General features: G+C 44.5%; 1 protein-coding gene across 1 annotated transcript in view; it reads right to left on the bottom strand.

Moving 5' to 3' along the window:
- The window catches only part of cntln (centlein, centrosomal protein), a 104,367-nt gene that overhangs the window by 6,135 nt on the left and 77,136 nt on the right, over positions 1-21,096 (bottom strand). Inside the window, exons 20-26 of the mRNA XM_029429905.1 lie at positions 20,354-20,569; positions 18,852-18,949; positions 15,962-16,088; positions 15,604-15,741; positions 14,875-15,060; positions 9,158-9,355; positions 4,724-4,798 (exon numbers count right to left, since the gene is read on the bottom strand). Of these exons, the coding sequence (XP_029285765.1) occupies positions 4,724-4,798; positions 9,158-9,355; positions 14,875-15,060; positions 15,604-15,741; positions 15,962-16,088; positions 18,852-18,949; positions 20,354-20,569 (1,038 nt within the window). The remainder of the gene's footprint in view (positions 1-4,723; positions 4,799-9,157; positions 9,356-14,874; positions 15,061-15,603; positions 15,742-15,961; positions 16,089-18,851; positions 18,950-20,353; positions 20,570-21,096) is intronic.

Below are 21,096 nucleotides of genomic sequence, written 5' to 3'. Positions count from 1 at the left end.
TTGTTTCAGATTCCTACTCATTAGGTGTGAAAATGAGGTGATTCAGGCACCGCTGGGGTATAAATATAGAAAGGTGATATCCATACAAAACAGATGCAACCTTTAGGAAGAATTCAGCAATCAGGAACACACCCGCGATTAACAGTGTGGCTCATTGGCCAAGGTAATGTACTGGCAAGCAGTTACAATCAACTGCCACACACACACACACACACACACACACACACACACACACACACACACACACACACACACAACACGAGAAGGCGCTAAGAATGGTTGCCTCTCAAGGTTTGACATCTATTCAATGTGGGAATGTCTACTTTCATCATTAATTCTCCTCCTGTAGTAACTCAAAGAGCCAGGGTCCACTGCGCTGCATCCTCGGGTACAATCAGACGGGCAGTAGCCTTAAAGCTCCAAAATACCCCGCCATAATAACCGGATTATCCACCTGGCCTACTTCAACTGATCTCCTGAAATGTGCCGTCTGATATATTGTTTGGTTAAGTAACCGCACTCAGTTTAACGACTGAAGTACAGCTGCATCTGCCGATTCTATTTACGTGAAATGCAAAGTTGTACATACCGGATAAGTTGCAGAGTCGTCCCCCCCCCCCCCCCTCCACGCCCGTCTTCTGTTCCAGTGACATATTTACAGTACAAAGGCTCGGCTCGAGTCCCCTCCACACACATACAAATACACTTACAGAGACAGAAAAACAGTGGCTGATTTAATTAGCTCAATCATTAAATGAGGCTTAATTAGAGTCACTTTCCTTTAGAGAGAGAGGAGCATGGGACTCAGAGCTGTTCCTTGTCATTACAGAGGCATAATGAGCCACACAGCACAACACACCACACTACCCATCACCCCCACAGCACCGACAACAATGGAAAACTTTCTCACTGCGTTAGCACTGCGAGTCAGGAGCCTTTGATATGTTTAATATGAGGGTTAATGATGCAATGCCCCGTGGAACTACCAATACGGAGGCTTTGACAAGAAGTGACATGAATAAAGTCTGTTATTTAACTTTAGATAAATGAGGCCATTAACATGGTAGCAATAAGCAGCAGCTACCCCCTCCCCAAAGTTCAATAAGGGTTTGAAATTGCAGGAAAAATTTCAGCCCTGTAGTCCGTCCATAAACGCCTTGGATGTTTTATAACAAGTCCACGCCAGATTGGTCCGGCCTGTCTCTACTACTGTCTTAATGTAATGTTCACCTGCTTGTTATAGTTTGGAGGCTGATAAGAAGTGATGCTTGTACGTCCCCCCCGGGTGTGATTGTGAAGTAAATATTAGCAGGCCCACAGCGCCACCCCATACCAGTAAACCAAACCACTGTCCTCTCGTAAAGAAATCAACAGAGTCAATGACTTTTTAAATGTTATTATGCTGTCATGAGGCTTTGAGATGGGTATGTGTGTGTACAAAATGAGTATGAAAAATTATCTGGGAGAGAAAGTGTGTGTTTGCATGCATGTGCACACGCTTGCATGCACATGCTCCTCCTGTTCATTATTGGCCAGCAGCAGAAGCCAGTCATTTCCCTGTCTTCATAAAGACTTGGCCCATTAAATTCTACCTCCAGTCAATAATTAGGACTCCACAAATAAACCAAAGGCAATTAAATCAATGCTTCCCCGGGCCGGAGCCTGGACCCCATGGCCCACATGGACACTCCATCTTCTCCGCTGGCCTTATTCATGGTGGGCTGCGGTGGAGCCATACAGCACACCCCCTGGCCTGCTCATGATTATTAGATAGCACCGTCCCTCGATCCTGGCTATGGAGCGCCGCTTATGGTGGCTCTCCATTGAGAGGCGTAGGGTTTGATTTCATTAACTCACCAGTGGAGGTGAGAGACGAGGAAATGAATGCAATGTTTCATTTGGTTTTGAGTGGACGTGTGGGGGCAGCGGTGAGGGGGCTCCAGAAATCTATGCCACTTCTTCGTCATGAAGGGAGCAGTAACTCCGTGCCTGCAACGCACCCGCTTGCCAACGTGTTGTCTCTCTTTCTTGTTATGTTGACTTGTGGCAACACACACACACACACACACACACACACGACAGTGACTGCGAACAATGGCAACTCTTCAGCTCTTTCTCATCTGCACACACACACACACACACACACACACACACACACGACAGTGACTGCGAACAATGGCAACTGTTCAGCTCTTTCACATCTGCACACACACACACGCACGCACGCACACACACACACACACACACACACACACACACACACACACACACACACACACACACACACACACACACACACACACACACACACACACACACACACACACACACACACACACACACACACACACACACACACACACAGAGACAGGGGCGAGCACACACAGAGTGAGTGATGGGTTTGCTATTGACAGGGCCACTGAGATAATAAAGTGCTGTCCCACTGGCAGCTCCATTAGGCACTGACAGTGACAAGATGAGGCTGTCCTGAGAGTGCACATGCACACATGAATACCTACACATACCCAGACATACACGCACAGATGGACACATCCTCATCCTCTTTCAGTGACAGCCAGCCAGTTAAGGACATGGATCTCTCTCTCATCTTTCCTTTCAATAGGTCTATTTCTGTCTTTTTATCCGAAGAAAGTGTGTGCGAGTGCAGCTCGAGGGTAAGATCATATCACTATTAGGGGAGTGTGTTATTAGTGTCACAGGCAGGGTGACAGGCCAGGCCATTCCACTTCACAGATGTTCTGCTTGGTGAGCCTTTCATAAGCTATGACAGAGAGTAGAGAGGCAAAGAGGGTACAGTGTGAGAGTTCCTGAAGTGTATTCCCTCTCTGAGACAACGCGCTCGCTTCTCAGCATCAACAGACATGTGTAGTACAGGCCGTTATCATAGCGGTGTTCAAAACGTCCAATTAGGAGATCTACCTTAATTAACAGACAGGGCGCTAAAAGCGTCTTCAAATGCCCTCCCCCTGGTCTCTAAGTATACAGGACGTCACACCGAGACAGCAATACGAGAGGCACAAGCAGAGACAGAGTGTGATGTCCCCTTGATACGACAGAACGCTTTAAAAACCAGACGAGACGGAGAGAAGAGGAAAAATTAGAAATAAATAAATGAACAAAAAACAGAACAAGATGGACTTGAAAGGGGATAGAAAAAGTCTGTTGCAGTGAGGGTGGATGACTGCGATGGTCCCAGAGGTCTCCACAGAGACCTAGGGGCGAGTCTCAGCCTTGTCATACTCCACTCTTCTCCTGCTCCACTCCCCACACCAGCTCCTCCACTCCCTCCCCCTTCCACCACCCCTGTTCTGCCCACGGAAAACGTCGATAGCAGGCTGCCGGTGCCGAGGTCTCTGGTGGACACTAGCTCATTCTCCCGGCATCGACAGGCCCGCCAAATCAATATTTAGTTCCCCACTAACAAGCTGCCTCGGGGTCTGAGCCAGAGAGAGAGAGAGAGAGAGAGAGAGAGGGAGAGCGAGAGAGAGAGAGAGAGAGAGAGAGAGAGAGAGAGGAGAGCGAGAGAGAGAGAGCGAGAGACAGAGAGAGGAATGCAGGGACAGGGGCTGAGAGCTGTCCAGCTAGAAGGGAAAAACATGGATTCAGTAGAGTGTTGTGTGTTGTGTGTGTGTTAGTGTGGGAGGGGGAGAGGAAGGTGGAAAGGTCAGAAGAAGATCTGGGGAACAAGAGAACAGTGTCTGGTGTGTGTCGTGGTGCGGAGGCGACGCATGAGTGCCTGCGGCAGCCGCTGACAAGAACACAGACAAGACACATACACACACACACACACAGTCGACACTCTCAATCATACACATATCACAGCGAGCAGACATTGACAGCAGTCGAGTAAAGCTCCAGCAGAGCCCTCACAGATGAGTGGCTGTGAGCGCACGCACGCACGCACACACACACACACATACGCAGGCATGCACGCGCATACTCACACACGCACGCACACGATGTAGTTGTATTTCTTTGTTTTATCTTTTGCATCGTTAGGGTGGGAACTAGAAAAACATCATCAATTTATTGTATTTGGGTGAAATTGGTGCCCAAGTTTTCCACAACGAAGAGCGACGAAGCAGCACAACGTCGGGCTAAAACATTTGGTATGATACGTATAAAACGCAGAATAAATTCCTAACCATTATAGAAATGCAAACACAAAGAGATCAAGCTCATCATTCATCCTTTAAATGGAAATAAACTTAAAATTAATTACACAACATACCTAAATTAAACATATTAACAAGAACATCAATATTTGGTAATAAGAACTACTTTTAACAATATATTGTATCATTTATTCAGAAAAACTCCCCACTAATTACGAATAAAAAAATGACGTATATATATATTATTTACACAAACAGTATATAAATACATATATTGCAATGGAATCATTTATTTGAGCTTTAACCCTAAATGTCCCTGCATCCCTGATACTGAGAGAAAATGATACAATACTGCAGCGGCGGAGTGATAACCAAACCATAAACATACAACCAAAACAGATCATACTTCCACTTGTAATTAAAGTCATGTGGAAGTGACACCAGTGCAAGCTTTTAGCACATTTTTGAGAATGTGTTGTTTGTGATAAAGCACCACTCTATTAGGATGCACTTTACAATGAAGGGAGGGATGCTAATGTCTTGTGTTTGTGCAGGAATTAGTAACTTGTGTGATGCCTGAGCCTGACCTTCTGCTGGAGGATGCGGTTGAGGTGTTCCAGCCACTCCTGGTCTCTTGGACTCTCTGAACGCGCATCTGCCGCCTGCAAAGACACAACAGCGAATGCATACATTTCAAAATGACAGGATGGGGACTGAAAGACACACAGGACACAGAAATCACGCCGATGTTTTTTTTGAGGAGAATACCTTCAATAAATCCTAAGAATATAAACGTTTTGTACGTGGAAAAAAACAGGCTACGGGAACGTGATGTTTCTAGAGAGAGAACCTGCGACTGTATCTTTAGATTGGCCTTTGTGAGAATTGTAGCATTACACCAGCCAGGACCTTGAAGACGCTCTCTGGAGACTCAGTGGCAAGGTATGCCAGTATACGTTTGCATGCTACTCATGTATAAAGACCTAACAGAGTGGTAGCCTTGTTACTGCTAATGAACAGAAAGAAGAGCAACTGCATGGCCCTGTACACCTCAGCACTAATGCGTTACCTCTTCACTTCGAACCCCAGGTGTTGCTGCTCCAAATTATGTGACGAGCCTTGTACTGCCTCGCAGGGACACGGGGAGAGCAGGAGAAAAGTGTGTGTGCGGCTGAATCCTAAAAGTCCCTGTGCTAGCAGACTGGCCGACCTAACGGGCACAGTCCTGCGAAGTCTGGGACAGCAAGGGGGCCGTGCAATGCCACAATGGGGGTTCCACTTTAAGGATGGGTGCCGCATAATCATTTAGCTCACGTGATCGCACAAGGATTCATGGGTAACAGTTAGACTATCAACAATGTTGTGATTTATCTTTGTTAATTATATGTTGGATTCACGTTCTCAGACAAAAACCCCAACGCCTTTTACAACCCCTGCTGTAACTCTGAGGACCACTTCGGGGTCACGGGCCCCCCGTTGAAGACCCATTGTGTAGTGCATTTAGAAGGGACTCCTATTAACTGCTACAGCTCGCTCTCCGTCGCTCGTACATTCAAGAACAGGTAAAAAAAAAAAAGACGGATCGGAGAGACCTGAGATCAACATAACGTATTTATTAGTAATTTATTCGACAACTGCTCGTCCGATCAACTTCACACTCGCTGGGTGCAGTGCTCAACACCAAAGCAAGCGCAGAGTCGAGTGTGGAAGCTGCAAGCAGCAATACCCGAGGTTGTTTCAGTACCTTAATAAAATCCATCTGTGTATATTTATTCATTACCTCATTTGTGTATTTCTTACTTCTTGGTCTTGTTTGTGTTGTATAAGGCTTTTTACTTTTGTATTTTAACAAAGCAGTGTGTCCTTTCCTTTCCTTGTCCATTTTTTGGTTTAATGTGTTTCTTCCTGCAGTTCCCCAGCTTCCTGGTACCCTCTGCATGTGCAGTCATTGGTGATAGCAGTTGGCGTCGGCTAATTTCAGCGCATGCCTAATTGTGCCTGGTGCTCAGAGTAACTGAGAAGTAGGTAGAGACCGGGGGTTGAGAGTGTGTGGTTATATTAGCGCGAGAGAGAGAAAAATGGGTGAGAGAGAGAGAGAGAGAGAGAGAGAGAGAGAGAGAGGGGGGGGGGGGCCTTCTTGTGACTACCGCCTTCAAGCCTTCCGAAGGGGTGAACACCGTGTGTGTGAAAGAGTGCATGTGCGTGAGAGTGAGTGTGCTTGCCCACCCTTGGTAGATATATAACAAAGCACTGACCCTCCATCAAACATTAGGTGCAAAACAAACTGGCCAGGCAATTACAGCCTTATTACATCTGGATCATTAACTCCACAACAAGTTGCCAGGGGAGCCTGGAGCTGCTCGGCCCTCTCTGGTCCTCTGTTGCACGCTATGGAATGGACAGACGCAAATAACAGTGTGCAGCGTGATACATGCGAGTAATCATGGGTGGAGTAGTTATGTTTGAGCACACTTAAGACGCCTTCTTTGCATCTATATACATATATCACATTGATTGTGTGGGTGATGGAGTATATGTTTGTGTGTAAGGGAACAACTGTGTGTTTTATGGCTTTTAAAAAGCTTAGAGACAAAAAACAACAACAACACGTTCGGTGCTACGCCGCGTATAACTACAGGAGCAGCGGCACAAACGGCCTCGTCACAACCGCATTTCTGTTCAGTGGAACACCTCAAGCTCAATCTCTCATTTCTTTGCAGGGACAAATGAACAAAGAGTAACACTCAGGAGGAAAGAAAAGAAGCAGCTTCTGGAAAAAGATGGTGGTCATCTTTTCCTAAAATAAACCACAACCAGGAATAATTGATTTAGAAATGTTGATCTGCCTGAAATTAAAACAAAAAAAAAAAACGTCTGCAAATATTGTTGGCAAGAGAAATCTGCCAAACTAAAGAAAAGTAGCTATGTTGGCAATGGAGAATTCTCATTTACAAGTACAACTGAAAAGTAAAAGCAATCCCATTGAGCCCTGAGCTCTCATTCAGCACACTGGTATCGCACAACCAAGTGAATAAATGAATACACTTGCTATGCGTTGGACCTGTTGAAGACTGCTGGGACATCCTGATAACCTCATGTCAAGTCCAAAGAAAAACATGCAATCTACAAAAGGTTGTGCAAAAGCTCCGCTATCTGAAATAAGTATCATGAAACTTCAACTCTGTGCCAAACTTTATTAATTATTTGAAACAATGGCTAACGAGGGCTGCAACTAACGAGTACTTTCATACATCAATTGAAATGCAGAGTAATTTTCTAGATGAATCAATTATTCAGAAATAGTGAGAAATGTCCATCCCAGTTTCTTGAAGTCGAAGATGAGGTCTTTAAATGTTTAGTTTTCTCGGTCCAAAACCCAAAGTTATTCCGTTTAATATGATATAAAACAGAGAAAAGCTTGAAATCTCCATATTTGAGGCTGAAAACAGCATTTTCTTCCATTTTTTTGCATTCAAAAAATGCCTTGAACGATCAACTCATATCAAAATAGTTGCAGATAACTTTGCTGTCGACTAATCGTTGCAGCTCTAAAACCAGCCACAGTTCAGGTTGCTCACACACGGTGAAGCCTTGTGTGCACAGCTAAAGCACGGTTAACTTCGGGCTTGAGTTTGGGTCGGGTGTGTATGGGCGCACACTTCCATGCAGATCTTTTAAAGTGTCCAGCAGTAGTTTTAATCAGTGCACATGTGAAACAGCCCCCGTACATCTGTATATGATGCACGTACAGAGACAACCCGTTCATCCTGGATTCTATTTCCGACATTTAAAATGACACTCGCACGTAAACTGTGACACACAAAATGTACAATTCTCTGGTGGGTGGGTGTATTTTTGACAGCGCTGTGATGTATGAATGTTCAATTAACAAAACAGCAACAAAACACCCCCACCATGTTAAGGGCACCAAGCAGCACGCCATTAACAGCCATTAATACGCCAGAGAAAACAAGCGGTGAGGAGAAGTGGGGTTTTTTCTTCTCCCCCCCCCCCCCCCCCCCCACACACACACACACACACACACAGAGGTTTCAGCGCTGATGAGGGGGACTTTCCTTCCAGTGAGAAACTGTTCCCTGTCATCTCCTGGGTGGAGCTGGGCTGCAAAGGGCTAAAATTGGTTTCAAGTGTGAGTAAGTGCCTGGAGAGCCCTCTCTCATCTTGTGATAGATGGGAGGAAGTCCCCGGGGATGGGAGGTTGATTGTAACATGGGATTGCTAATTGATGACATAGCTGGGTATGATCTATGGTCCAGAAAAGGCCCACCAAGTTGGATAAGAGTGTGAAACTCAAGACTTTTGCAAGCGGTCAATAGCAAGGATTTTCAGTTCAATGAGTGCTTCCAGCCACAAGAAAAGAGTTGTACTTACTCAACTTTTCCCACTAATAAATCTTACATCAAGTTGACAGGTGCTGCAGGTTTGGACAACTTTATGTTCTTGTCTAGAGAAACCGGCTTTAGACATCCTGCTCTCTTGTAACGCCCCCCTCCCAACTTAGTAGTGACATGCCCTGGTGTGTGGTTTACCTTTACTTGGGGAGTTCAACCTTGCTTACTTGCTAGAATCTACCTTTCCATCAACAAGAGAAGGTCAGACAGAGTAGAGGTTTCCAGCAAGGCTAAATACTGTTAGATACAGGTGGACTTAACTGAGAACAGAAGGTGTCTGATTCCTCCCCCCTCTGCATCAACATCAATCTAAAGCAGTTTTTTCCCAGAGGTTAGACCAAAGTTACCGCAGCAACCTTATTTAGTCTCTATCGACAAAGAAGATACCCAAAGCTACACGTTGATATTGATGATATAATGTCGTTCTCAGTCCTCTGGTGCGATCACTACGCAAAACTCCCTGAAAACTTTAAGGATGTTTGGACATTTTACAGCATCGAAAAATCTATTATAGGTATGTTGAGTGCTGGAGGCATAATTTAGACTTCGATATAGATCCTAAAGTTGGCGTTTCTATGAAATGTTGACCCAGTGTCCCCTTGGCCTTACCTGGTCAGTATCCATTATCTCGGCGAGATCATTCTCTGACATATTGAGGATGGAGGCAGCGATGGACTTGGCTTTGATCATAGACTTGGCTGAGAGGCCGCCCTTCTCTGCCACTGCGTTGGCTTGCCTCAACCTCCTCCTCTTCATCAACTGTTGCTTGACCTCTTGAACGTCTAAAAGTATTTCACTGGCCAGAGCCTGAAGGAGGAGGAGAAGAAGGAATAAAAAAAAGAAGAGGATGATGAAATGGATATAGAAAAACAAGAGGGATGGCTCTGCCTGGCAGATGAATAAATGAAATTGATCAAGCATGCGCCAGAGAGGCCTAGTACATTATGGAGGAATATTGAGTTTGACACACTCAGATTCTCTTCGGTTTCGCCTCACGCTCCCTTGTAGCAATGTGGACTTGAGGGTTTGTTGCCCTGTCGATTGAAAGCCGAGGGAACACAGCTTTGATACCAAACGTACCCCAAGTTTTGCTAAAATCTCCACAGACAGAGAATCGTGCATCAGAGAGAGAAAGACAGGGAGCTACTGGAAATACAGCCATTCATTTATTTATTTGCTTTCTGAATGTCTCTCAGTGCAACAGGGCAGCATAACACTGTTAATAATTAAGATACGAGGGGCTGTTTCAAATGGTGCCCGAGTGAATGGCAAGCGAGACGAGGAAGGCCTGGGATGGCGCAGTGGTCGGGCACTAAATGGGAGTTTGCTCTAAATACAGAGAGACAATTAAATGTTAAAACTGCCACTGTACACGAGAAAGTCAATAAAGTAAACTCCCCTTTGCTTCATTTTGAGCTTATTGATCGAGGCAATAATCTTCTGTATCATTCCCTTGTAAGCCTGCTGAAAAGCTGACCTTGGAATAGATGGTCAGATGAGGGAAAGCTGGAGACCGGAAAACTCGCTGTACACAAAAAAACAACAAAAAGTACAAGTTGCTTTTGGACAGTACACAATACGGCCGAGCGAGCAAGAAGTACAGTGTGTGTGTGCGCACACAAGTACAAACGTACGGAAACAATCAAGTGCATTACAGTAACAAGGGTAATCACACGTGAACCGCGTTGAATTGCGGCAAAACATCTCAACTGGTCTTAATGTCACACAGGTGGACCAGGTGCAGTTTCCAAAGCAAGCGGTGGTTCTCACAGGAGAGCGCCGAACGAGGGGTCGGAGGCTCGAGCCGAGGGAACTTGTGCAAGTGTTGCTATTTGTCTATTAGCAACAAACAAATATACAAACGCAGAGCACAGACATTCAGAAGCTCAAAGTAGACATGCAGGATCACATTACACAAAGCACATACAGATTAAAGTAATGATCAGATGAAGACAACAGAAACACTATTGGTGATGTAAATCCAGTCAAAGTCTAATGTATAAAGTCCTAGCTTAGGAAATTCTCTTTGACCTTGGTGAGGAGGTGTGGTTGACCCCTCTGCTAGGTATGACACATTATTTTAAAGAGGCACGATTGGTTGATCAAAAAGGAGAAATAAAAATGCACTCTAAGGGATAATTGGCATAGTGACAGTGAAACAGGCCGAATCAGACAACATGGCGTCATTAGGAATACTATTTTATGCAATCAACATCTTGAATAAATTGTAAGCCATCATTTAAAAGTAGCCTACAAAAGGTTTGAAATCTAGTCACGAGTAGAACTATTTGCTATATATTAATATATTATTTTTTCACTAGGACCAACTCTTTGTCTTAGGAAGCTTTATGAATACGGCCCCAGATGCTTTTTGACGTGTTCCTTCTAGAAAATCCAGCTCATAGGTGACCTCCTGCGTCCGTGTGCGTGTGAAGAAAAAGAAAGAAGAAGAAGAAGAAGAAGAAGAATAACACGGATTAAAAAAAAGGACGAGACAAAATCATAATCTTCTTCCACCTCCTAATGAAGGAAGGCAGCTTTAGCTGTTTTTGGTGATCTGAGAGCTGTGTTTACCCTTAAGGAATACACAGCTCATTAACTAACAGTCGGAGATCCGATTCTTTTATTTACAGCCTAATAGATATTCACTGTCACTAGTCAAGGGTTACATTCAATTGACCTAAACCCTGCATGTGGAAGAATCCAGAAAGAGATTAAGGGGTGAATTTATCACTCATTCTCAGCCCTGGGAGAGACAAAGGGTGGGAGGGGGATACGCAAGCATTCACACGCGCACGCACACACACACACACACACACACACACACACACACGCACGCACACACGCACACACACACGAGCTATTTAAATACAAACACGGAAGGTGTTGTGTGTTTGCTAAGAGCTCTTAGCTTGGCAAGTACCACAATCACAATTGCCAGAGGAGCAATTTAGACAGGACGAGGATTAGGGCATAGAGATGGGGATCAAATAAGCAGCAAAAAGATATCCTCTTTAATAACTAGCTACCTTTGAACCTCTTCACACGCATGAGGACGCAAAGGGCCACTCAAAAACATAAAGAGCAGAGCGGGAGGAAAAAAAAACACTTTCATTTTGTTAGATTATGCGAGCGCCGAAGGAAAAAAGGAAAGAACACAAATGTTGTTTATTGTTGTTTATACGCCCTACACACTTGAGTAAAATGTATAAGCAACTTAAATAAGGTACACACACACACATACATGTATATGTTATATACGAAAGGTATATACTGTAAATTAATAACAGGTGTTGTTGCAGGGTACTACATATCTAAGACTTATTGCAATAATTACAAAGATATAGCACAACGTTTGTCTTTTCCTGCTTTTAAAGGCAACATTACAGTAAAGTGATGTCATTTTCTGAACTTGCCAGACTGATCCAGCTGCTCTGTTAATTGTATTTACCCGCTTAGTCATTACATCCACATTACTGATGATTATTTATCAAAAAGCTCATCGTTTCAAATATTTGGTGAAAGCACCAATCGTCAACCCCTACAATATTGTCACAATATTGATATCGACTTATTGTCAACAATGTTGTGATATTTGATTTTCTCCATATCGACCAGCCCTAAAAAAGACTCAAACTGTGAACAATCTAGTACTTTTCAGCAGGGATGACAAGCCAAAATATTCTTTGCAAGATAACTAGCTTCAGTGTGTGTGCGTGTGTGTGTGTGTGTGTGTGTGTGTGTGTGTGTGTGTGTGTGTGTGTGTGTGTGTGTGTGTGTGTGTGTGTGTGTGTGTGTGTAGTGGAGTAGTCACTACATGCAGGGCCACTGTTTAACAGTTCAACAGCAGTGCTTACAGCCTAGGGCGTGTGCAGGGGCCAAAAGGGTTTGCTGGCACACCATAAAAAAAACAAAAAAGAAATCTCCACACACACAGCTACACACAGCTACACACACACACACACACACCAAAAAAAAAACAAGCTCATAAAGACACACAGAGACACATCTATACACACACGCACACACAGATGCGCAGCCCTCCGGTCCTGATCAATACATGACAAGAGTAAATCTCCTCCGGACGTCAGGCAGTCCAATCAAAGGGCTTGGTGTTCTTATAGAGAATCACAGGAGCCAGGGGGAGGCAAACAATGATGTGAACCCTCAACAACAACACAATGGCCCCACCAGCCTTGGGTTATGGGAATGGAAGAGAGGAGTTATACAGGCATGAAGTGTATTTCTATGCATTTCACATACACATGCTCTTTCACAAGTAAAGCAACCTCTACTTATAGGTTACGTGTAGATTGCATGGATGCGTTTCTTCTTAGCCATATAAATGCTTGCGTGTCAAAAAGGGGAGGCTAAAGGTTTAGATGTGTGAAAGATATTCAGAGGTCAGCAAAAGGAAACAAGATGCAGTAAAACACATCCTATCCACCTCTAATTACCCTCAGATGAAAGTGAGCCGTGCAAGGACAGGAATAGCTTCAGAAATGTCGAATATTTCTGGCTTGTGAGGACAAAAACAACGGAGAGTTGCCACTAAACTGTGTTCATGATCCGCCACTTGATTTATGTGTGTGTGCAAATACGCTGCCGTCACTATCTATCTCTGCCAAAGCAGTTTCCTCCTTTGATAGACAGGTGTCAGCTGCACAGAGTTGATGGACAGTCTTTATCAGTGTCTGCCAGACACACACGCAGACACACACAGACACACCTCAAGGTGATGGATTAGGCCTAGCCAAAGACAATAGTGTTCGTTCCCGTCGGGCACACAGTATTCTCACAGTGGTGGCCTGTGTCTCCTGGAAAGAAAGTGCAAATGCATAATGGCACATACACACATTGTTAAAAATCCATCCATCGTTCTTGCTGACACATACGGAGGACCCAGTTGTGGTGGCTGCAGGCTAAGCGAGGCAGTGCTGACGTCCGTCTGCTTAGTCACATCCCCAAGCCGCTCCTGAGGTTTGCCCAAGCCAGGTGGGATGTGTAATCCCTCCGGTGTGTCTGGGTTTCCTCCCAGATTAGCTCCACAGAGAGGCATCAAGGTGACGTCTTGATAAGATGCCTGAACTATCGCAAATTGTTCTTTTCAATGCGAAGGAGCAACGGTTCTACTCTGGGCTCCTTCTGGATTTCCATCTGGTAATCAGATGAGCAGCTCTTATTCTTTTGATCACTACCTAGACCTCATGGGGCTGAAATGTCGATAGACAGGTAAACTGAGAGCTTCGCCCTGAGGTTAAGTTCCATCTACACTAAAACAGTCTGGTACAATGCTCGCATCATTGACGACACTACACCAGTTCACTTGTTGATTTTGATTTCCATCTTGGATCGCTGCAGCTCAGTAGGTAGAGCCGATTCTCCACGAATTACAGGGTTGGCGGTTCAATTCGATGTTGAAGTGTCCTTGAGCAACATACCGAACCCTAATTTCTCCTGATTGATTTGAGGACATCAAACCGGACACTCTCCAGTCCAGTCCTTGTAAGAACATAAAATGCATGGAGGTTGGATTGTTACCAACCTCCATGTAACATTGAAGAGACGTCAAATGACAGCCCAACGCAATCTCGAACTCTCAGACTCCACTGCAGATATTTCTGTCTACCTCCGTGTCTTCTTCCAAAAAAGAACAGCCCAGGCAAGTCACTGCCTCCCCTTCCTTTGTCGTTCGACAGTTTGCCAGAACCTCTCTGAGGCCAGACACAGAAAAAATGTTTTCAGAGCTGTGACCACAAAGACCACTCATGTTTACATGAGGCTGTTCCTTCCAACAATGTTTCTACGCCAAGTTAGAGTGGAAGTCTATCAGGACCCCGACCAGAAGAAGGCTATATACTTTGAACTGCTTTTCGATGCATCGGCTCAAACAACAGTCAGAGAACTTCCTGTCCATGACACACACTCACATATAAGCGACCCCCTCATTCTCTGGGGAAAATGGTAAAACATTTGTACTTGTGAGAATTTCCACCAACACATGGGCAACTCTGGAAAAGGACAGTCCAGAGCCTAGAGCGGGAGCAGGAGGTGAGCCCTGCTTTACAGTGTTTCGTAGGCACAGCACCACAAGGGAGGTGACGTTCGGTTTCCCATCAGCCTTTTTTAAATGTACAGGGGTCAACATGCCAAGGCCAGCGCATTCAACTTTTGCCCAATTAACAATGCAACCAACCTTGCAGGTTTGTACACCCACACAGAATCATTACAGTTCATAGGTGAAGAACTTGCAGGCACACACACCACACCATTCTGGTTTAAGACGAGTTAGATGATTGTGATCCGTTGTCCCTTAAGTACAGTACCTTGATGAAAGAATGAAGCTGCTCCAGCTGGGAGTAGGCTTGGCCTAGCTGTCTCTGAAGCCTGTCCAAGGCATGGGAGCTCTGCTGGGTCAACCCCTCCATTTGCTCAGTTGCTGTCTGTTCCAGAGCAGCCAAAGCCTGTTCACTGGCTCCCACACGAGCCTGCAAGGCATGCATGCGCTGCTCCTGTAAAGAAAAGTAGCAGGTAGAACTTATCAGCTGAAGGCAAACAATCTTTAGAAACTAGAGAATCTGCATAGGCATGTGAGAGATTTGTGGCAATTGTAGAATTTGATATTTTCTGACTTCTACAACTAATCTGGGCATGTTGAGAATAAATGGGCTGAGAGCAACACACAGGCCGCACCAATTTTCAACAGGATTGTTTAATTTATCAAATGCCATCAGAATAATTAAAATAAATGCTTTTATCACAAAAATATTCTTAAAAATGTTATTTATCTCAATTTATTATTTTACAACTTGGAATAATATTTATAGATTTATTGTATTTATCATTTGAGTCTTTTTAGATTGAATGAGTTTCAAAAACGTTAATTTCATCTTCGGTGATAAGTTAAATTTCCCCCAATACTGAATCCTTTATTTGAATTTCTACTAAGAACATTCTGTTAAACTGTGATCTGATTGGATGACGATGTTTTCCCCATAAGTGCAGTATTAGAAACAGAGTAATTAGCAAACATTTTGAAAACGTTTGTTTCCTACCTTTCTCTCCAGGTCCTCCTTCAGTTTTTTGCAGGATGCATCATACTGGCTTTTCTCTGTGGTCGCGACATTCAGTCTCCTCTTCAGAGAATCAACCAGGGCCTTCCTGTTGGCGGCCTCCTCGGATAAAGTCTTCACCTGTAGAGTGTTGGAGCAAAGTTCTCCGGTATTAAAGTCGCATATTCATGTTTTTCCTTCCAATCAACAAAGTACATATCTATTCTATAAGCTAAACATTTATTATTTTCCTTTTTAGTCATCCAGACATGATACCTAATGATCTCTGCTATTCCTCCAAGGAGCATCAAACGTATTGGATGAGATCGTGTTGGTGTCAGCTTTGATGCATATTGTGTACCTTCTTCTCCAGGTCCTCCACCTGTCCACGGTAACTTTTCTCCATCTCCTGCAGGACCTTCAGTCTCGTCTTCAAGTCCTCCACCAGCTGCCTTTTCATGCTCACATCTCGCTCTGCGTGGCTCGCTCTGGAAACCAAAATAAAACCCGCACAAATGTGGTATGAAGTATAAATGAGTGTGCAAATCTCTCTCTCACACACACACACACACACACACACACACACACACACACACACACACACACACACATACACACAGTGTCCCCATGCAGTGCATCAGGCATGACAGCTCATTATGACAACTAAATACACTGGCATGCTGTTTGGGTTAGTGAAGGGGGGGGGGGGATGCATATAAGGATGCATATATAATTCTAACTGGCATATATTAGAACAAGTGCTCTGGCGGGGAATGCCGCGCTAAGTGTGACTGGGGAGTCCTTTTTGACAAACGGCATTTTGAATCAGCAGTGACACTACTTGAAAGACTGTAATCAAGTATTTAAATGTTTCTCATTTTCAGCTCAGTGTTACAGCAGTCACATATAAAAACACATCAGCTGGGGGACTTGTCTTAGAGAAAGACTGATTATAAAAGGGAATACGCACTAAAACATATTGTTTGTTTGTGTGCTGTGCTGCGCTGATAATACTTCCCTAAAGAGAGGCGAGGTCTCTCTATTGTAAACTATGCGTGTCTCACTGTTCCAAACATGCACCATGTGTCACTTCCTATTTCGATAACCTGCCGTATTGACACGTTTAATATTCCAGCATTCTGCACAACCACATTACAGCGAGGCCTCGCTTTAAATGGGCTCGGTATGTTAGTATGTTTTATTCTGTTTTCATAAAAGGCGAATATCAGCCATTTTTCATGGTTGTCTACACCTCGGGGAATTAGAACAAATAGAATAAAGATCATAAGGATGCAGTCAATTAATATGTTTTTTTTTTCCAAAGATGTAGAGGATCTCTTAGCTCCCACACGCATCATCACGGCTTGTGTGTTTTGAATAAACAGATGACGAAACGATAGAGCAAATGCTTTCGTGTAAGTAAATGTCCCTGTCTCCCTAGGTGGATGAGTGCCTGAGGGCAGACTGGCTAAATAAATGTGAGCTTGTCCTATTGGAGTGACATTAAATTAAATGAGAGAGGAGTCTAGCCTAGGGTCTTTGGGGGGAAGTAGCGCTGGCTGGTTACCCCATGGATTTGGCCATTAATGAGAAAACCCATATTGAACCTTTCAGAAGACTGTCTGGTGTTGACTTAAAGACAGAGAGCAGCAATAAGAGCCCCAGCAAGCTCCCTCTGCCCAAATGCTAATGGCAATTAGATCGACAACATTCATTTGTAGATGTTCTCTTCTTCTGCGCCGCAAAAACAATAGAGGATAAAAAAGAATGAGGGATATACGGTGCTTCGGCCAGATCGTGTGATCTCTATTTATGAGTGTTAGTGGAAAGAGAGAAAGGGAGCCTCGAACTATATCCCAATCACTCGCACGTTTGCTCCCTTTGTTCTGCGCTTGTTGGCGATATTGTTCATCAAACATGCGTGTATTGTAATGATAACAGTCAGGGGTCTGAAGTGTGTGTGTGTGTGTGAGCGTAAGAGAGAGCGAGAGAGCACATTTCTGTGTATGTTGTTAAGTGCGGGTGGACGTTTCATGTGGCTGATAGACAACAGGGCTAAAGATGAAAGAAGCAGCTTCATAAATAAGGCAGGGCCATAGTGCCGGATATTGACTGAGGACATGCCGGTATACTTTGAAATTCATTTCTTCCCCCCCTTCTCTTCTTTAAGGCGAAGCAGCCTTGCTCCCCGTGTGTGTGCCGAGATGTATATTTCAGAGACGTCTAGACATGTCTTTCATTCTGAGAAGGGGTCCCTCCATGGAGGCAAATGGAGAGGTAGAGAGGAAGAGATGGCGAGGTTACATGTGTGTGTGTGTGTGTGTGTGTGTGTGTGGTGTGCGCGCGCGAGTCAGTGTGTGACAAGAGACGGAGGAGAGGCCGAGGCTGCCGTGGAAACTCAGCAGAGGGATGTTCACTCTGTCTGTCTGTGATCCGCTGTGCTTTGGTCACACACACAAACACAGACCCGCTGTGATTGTACACATGCCCTGGATGCATTATTGAGAACTGCAGGCAGAGGACACAGCATAGTAGACAAAGAGAACGAAAGGGAGGAAAGTCAAGTTGTTCTTTGTACCTTTCTCTCTCTCTCTCTCAAAGATGAGATCTTAATGCAGAAGGATATGCGCCTCTCGCAACACTGTTCAAATCTCGACAGTTTCCCTGAGTGAATTGTTCACAGCTATACATTCTGACTATGTAAAGCAGCGAGTGCTCCAGTAGGTGAACCATGTAACTCATTAAGGCTTGTGGCCCACAGGCCAGAGTGAGGCTGTGTGGGTTTTAGTGTCATGGGCCAAAATGGTCCCTCCTGCGGCACACAACCAATCAATACACTGCTTTGATCAGCAACTCCGCATCAGCTACCCACATAAGCAACACCACACAACATGACACACAAGACACCCACATGCACACATGTACATCCACACTAATTCCTTCAGTCATTTTTTATTCACTCACTCATTAGAACATGCATCATTTCACAAATGATTCACGCCGAGGAGAAGCCTGCCTCAGTGGAGTGCAGCAGACAGAGTGCTGCCACACGGTGGAATCAAACACTACGGATGGGAGCTGCCGGGAGTGTGCATCATGCAGACAGAGTCACAGGGAGACAAAGACGGAGAGAGAGGGGTGCAGAGAGAATAAAAAGGAAAAGTAGGAGCTGTACTGCAGAGCAACTGCAAGAAAGAAAAACACAAGGAGAAAGAAGTTCATTCAGACGGAGAGAAAGGTGTGAAACTAACTTGTCCTGCAGCTGGCGGAGCTTGTCCTCCTTCTCCTGCAGTTGGCCTCGCAGCGCTTTGTTAGCTGCCACCTGCCTTGTGACCTCCGCACTTGCACTCTGGGGGGAGGGCACACGATATGTGTGTTTGTTAATGTGTTTGAGTGTGTGTGATAGGGGGTGTGGGGGGGGGGGAGGTTTTCACGACACGGCTGATGACAGGTCAGGCACAGCATGATTCCTCATTATAGTTACAGCGGGAGGGTGGAAGGTGCTAAAAGAGGTTAAGAGGAAAGCAGTGTTTTACAAAGTGGATAAGAAACGGGGAATAATGGGACAAATACCAATGTACTGTATATACCTAAACATCAGCATTTATGGGGACTATATATATATATATATATATATATATACATATACACACACACACATAGATACATTTAGGTAATATTACAAATGTCTTTTCTTCGTTGTTTTTATCTCTTTTATCTCTGCATGGTGACGTATTGAGACATGGCTCATGACGACAGCTTGACTTCTGATCATTCGGGCTGATGGATATTCGAACGTGCATGTTCACTTTGGTTTAAAGGGCCCTGTGTGTCTTGTGGGAACTGCAGCAGTACAAGCTTCTGACACCGCGCTCACTCAGTGCGGGCACCCCCACAGTGCATCCCTCGCCTCTCCCTGTTGCTGTCACCTGACATGACTTCCTCGGCTGTGTGTAACGACAGCAGCAATCTGCTCGGTGACACTGATGAGCCGGGCTGGCGGAGAGGGTGATGATACCGTGGTACCACTCACTCCTCACTCCCTATGATGTAGGGCACGTCTCTACTGTTATTCCCCATTTCTCATCTTCACTGACAGGTACTCTATAATAAGATCAAATGATAAGAAATGCTAATTCATGTCGAAATCACATGCAATTTCAGGTGATGTCGAGTGTAAATTGAAAGGCTAAATATGTATATATTTAGTTTAATGCTATATGGTTTGAAAGTAAAACCTTGACAGAGTTTCTTTCAGAGTTTCTAAACTCCTCAAGGACAGCAGGCTGTTCCAACCGGTGAGGTGTTGAAGCGACTACCAGAGAAACGCTTCTTCAAACTAAAGACAAACATAAATGCATGTGTATTGTCGACGCTTTGATACGGCATAATAAGCAAGTAGCAAAAAAAAAAGGGCAACAAACAGGAAATTCAAAGTGAAATGTGAAAAATTCATGAAGTACATTTTCTTGCTTTAGTCGATGAACTGAATGAAGAAACAGGAAAGTAGGATTTTCTTTCCCGACAAACATTTCTTGAGTCAAACTGCATTAATACTCAACATTCCACAATTTCCTTGTTATTCATGGTATTATCCACTCAGGCGTCATTGTGCACACAACTCCAAATGAACATGATCCTTAATACCATCATCCTATTAAGAGATTTATCTCATAAGGCGTGCACAATAAGACAAAGCATGAGGGGCCGTTCATTAACCCCGGAGTTCTACTGGCTACTTATAACCACTAACCTTAAGTTTGCCTTGAAGTAGTTTGACCTCAGCTTCTGGGACCTGAGGGGCCGTATTAGCCGGGGCGGGCATGGTCCTGCCCTGGCAGGAGCACTCTGCGTTTACTGGTGCTGCTGGCACAGTTTGCTGGGGTAATGTGATCTGCCTCCACTGCTCCAGCTCCATCTCCAGGACCTTCTTCTGCTGCTCCTTACCAGCCAGGTCAGAGGTCAGCTTCTACAGACCGACAGACAGAATTGGTGGTCTGGGGTACTGCTAATGATACTTCAACTAAAAACAAAAGTTTTGTCTACTGTTATTAAACCAAGGGAACTTACTTTGGATGACGAGTTACAGTAAAAGTAATGGGAGACATTATATACCGCTAGATAAATTGACGTTCATTTACAAAAAGGTTGAGTCAAACCAAATCCCTGCTGTTCGATGGCAAACTGTATTAATGGAAAAATCATCTGATTTAAACCAGTCTTAATTATAAACTCACAGTACATTAATATGATAGATGCGGAGACAAAGTAAACACAATATGGTGGAAATACTGTACGTGTAAGCCACAGGAGAGTAGCGGGCTGTGCTTTAATATCTAGTCTGTGATTAATCTCCTTTTTTATGCTAATTAGGAGACAGATGATGCTGTTGCCTGGTCAACAGGGCCTAATTCTCACTGTGATTGGCATGCATAATAAAGCCAGGCTGCAGAATCAGAGAGCACTTTGGGACGGGGGGGAGTTCGGCATTTGGTG

The sequence above is a fragment of the Cottoperca gobio genome, chromosome 1 (assembly GCF_900634415.1).
Source record: "Cottoperca gobio chromosome 1, fCotGob3.1, whole genome shotgun sequence".
Classification (NCBI taxonomy): domain Eukaryota; kingdom Metazoa; phylum Chordata; class Actinopteri; order Perciformes; family Bovichtidae; genus Cottoperca; species Cottoperca gobio.
The sequence above is the reverse complement of the archived record's forward strand: the minus strand, read 5'-3'. Positions and strand labels throughout refer to the sequence as shown.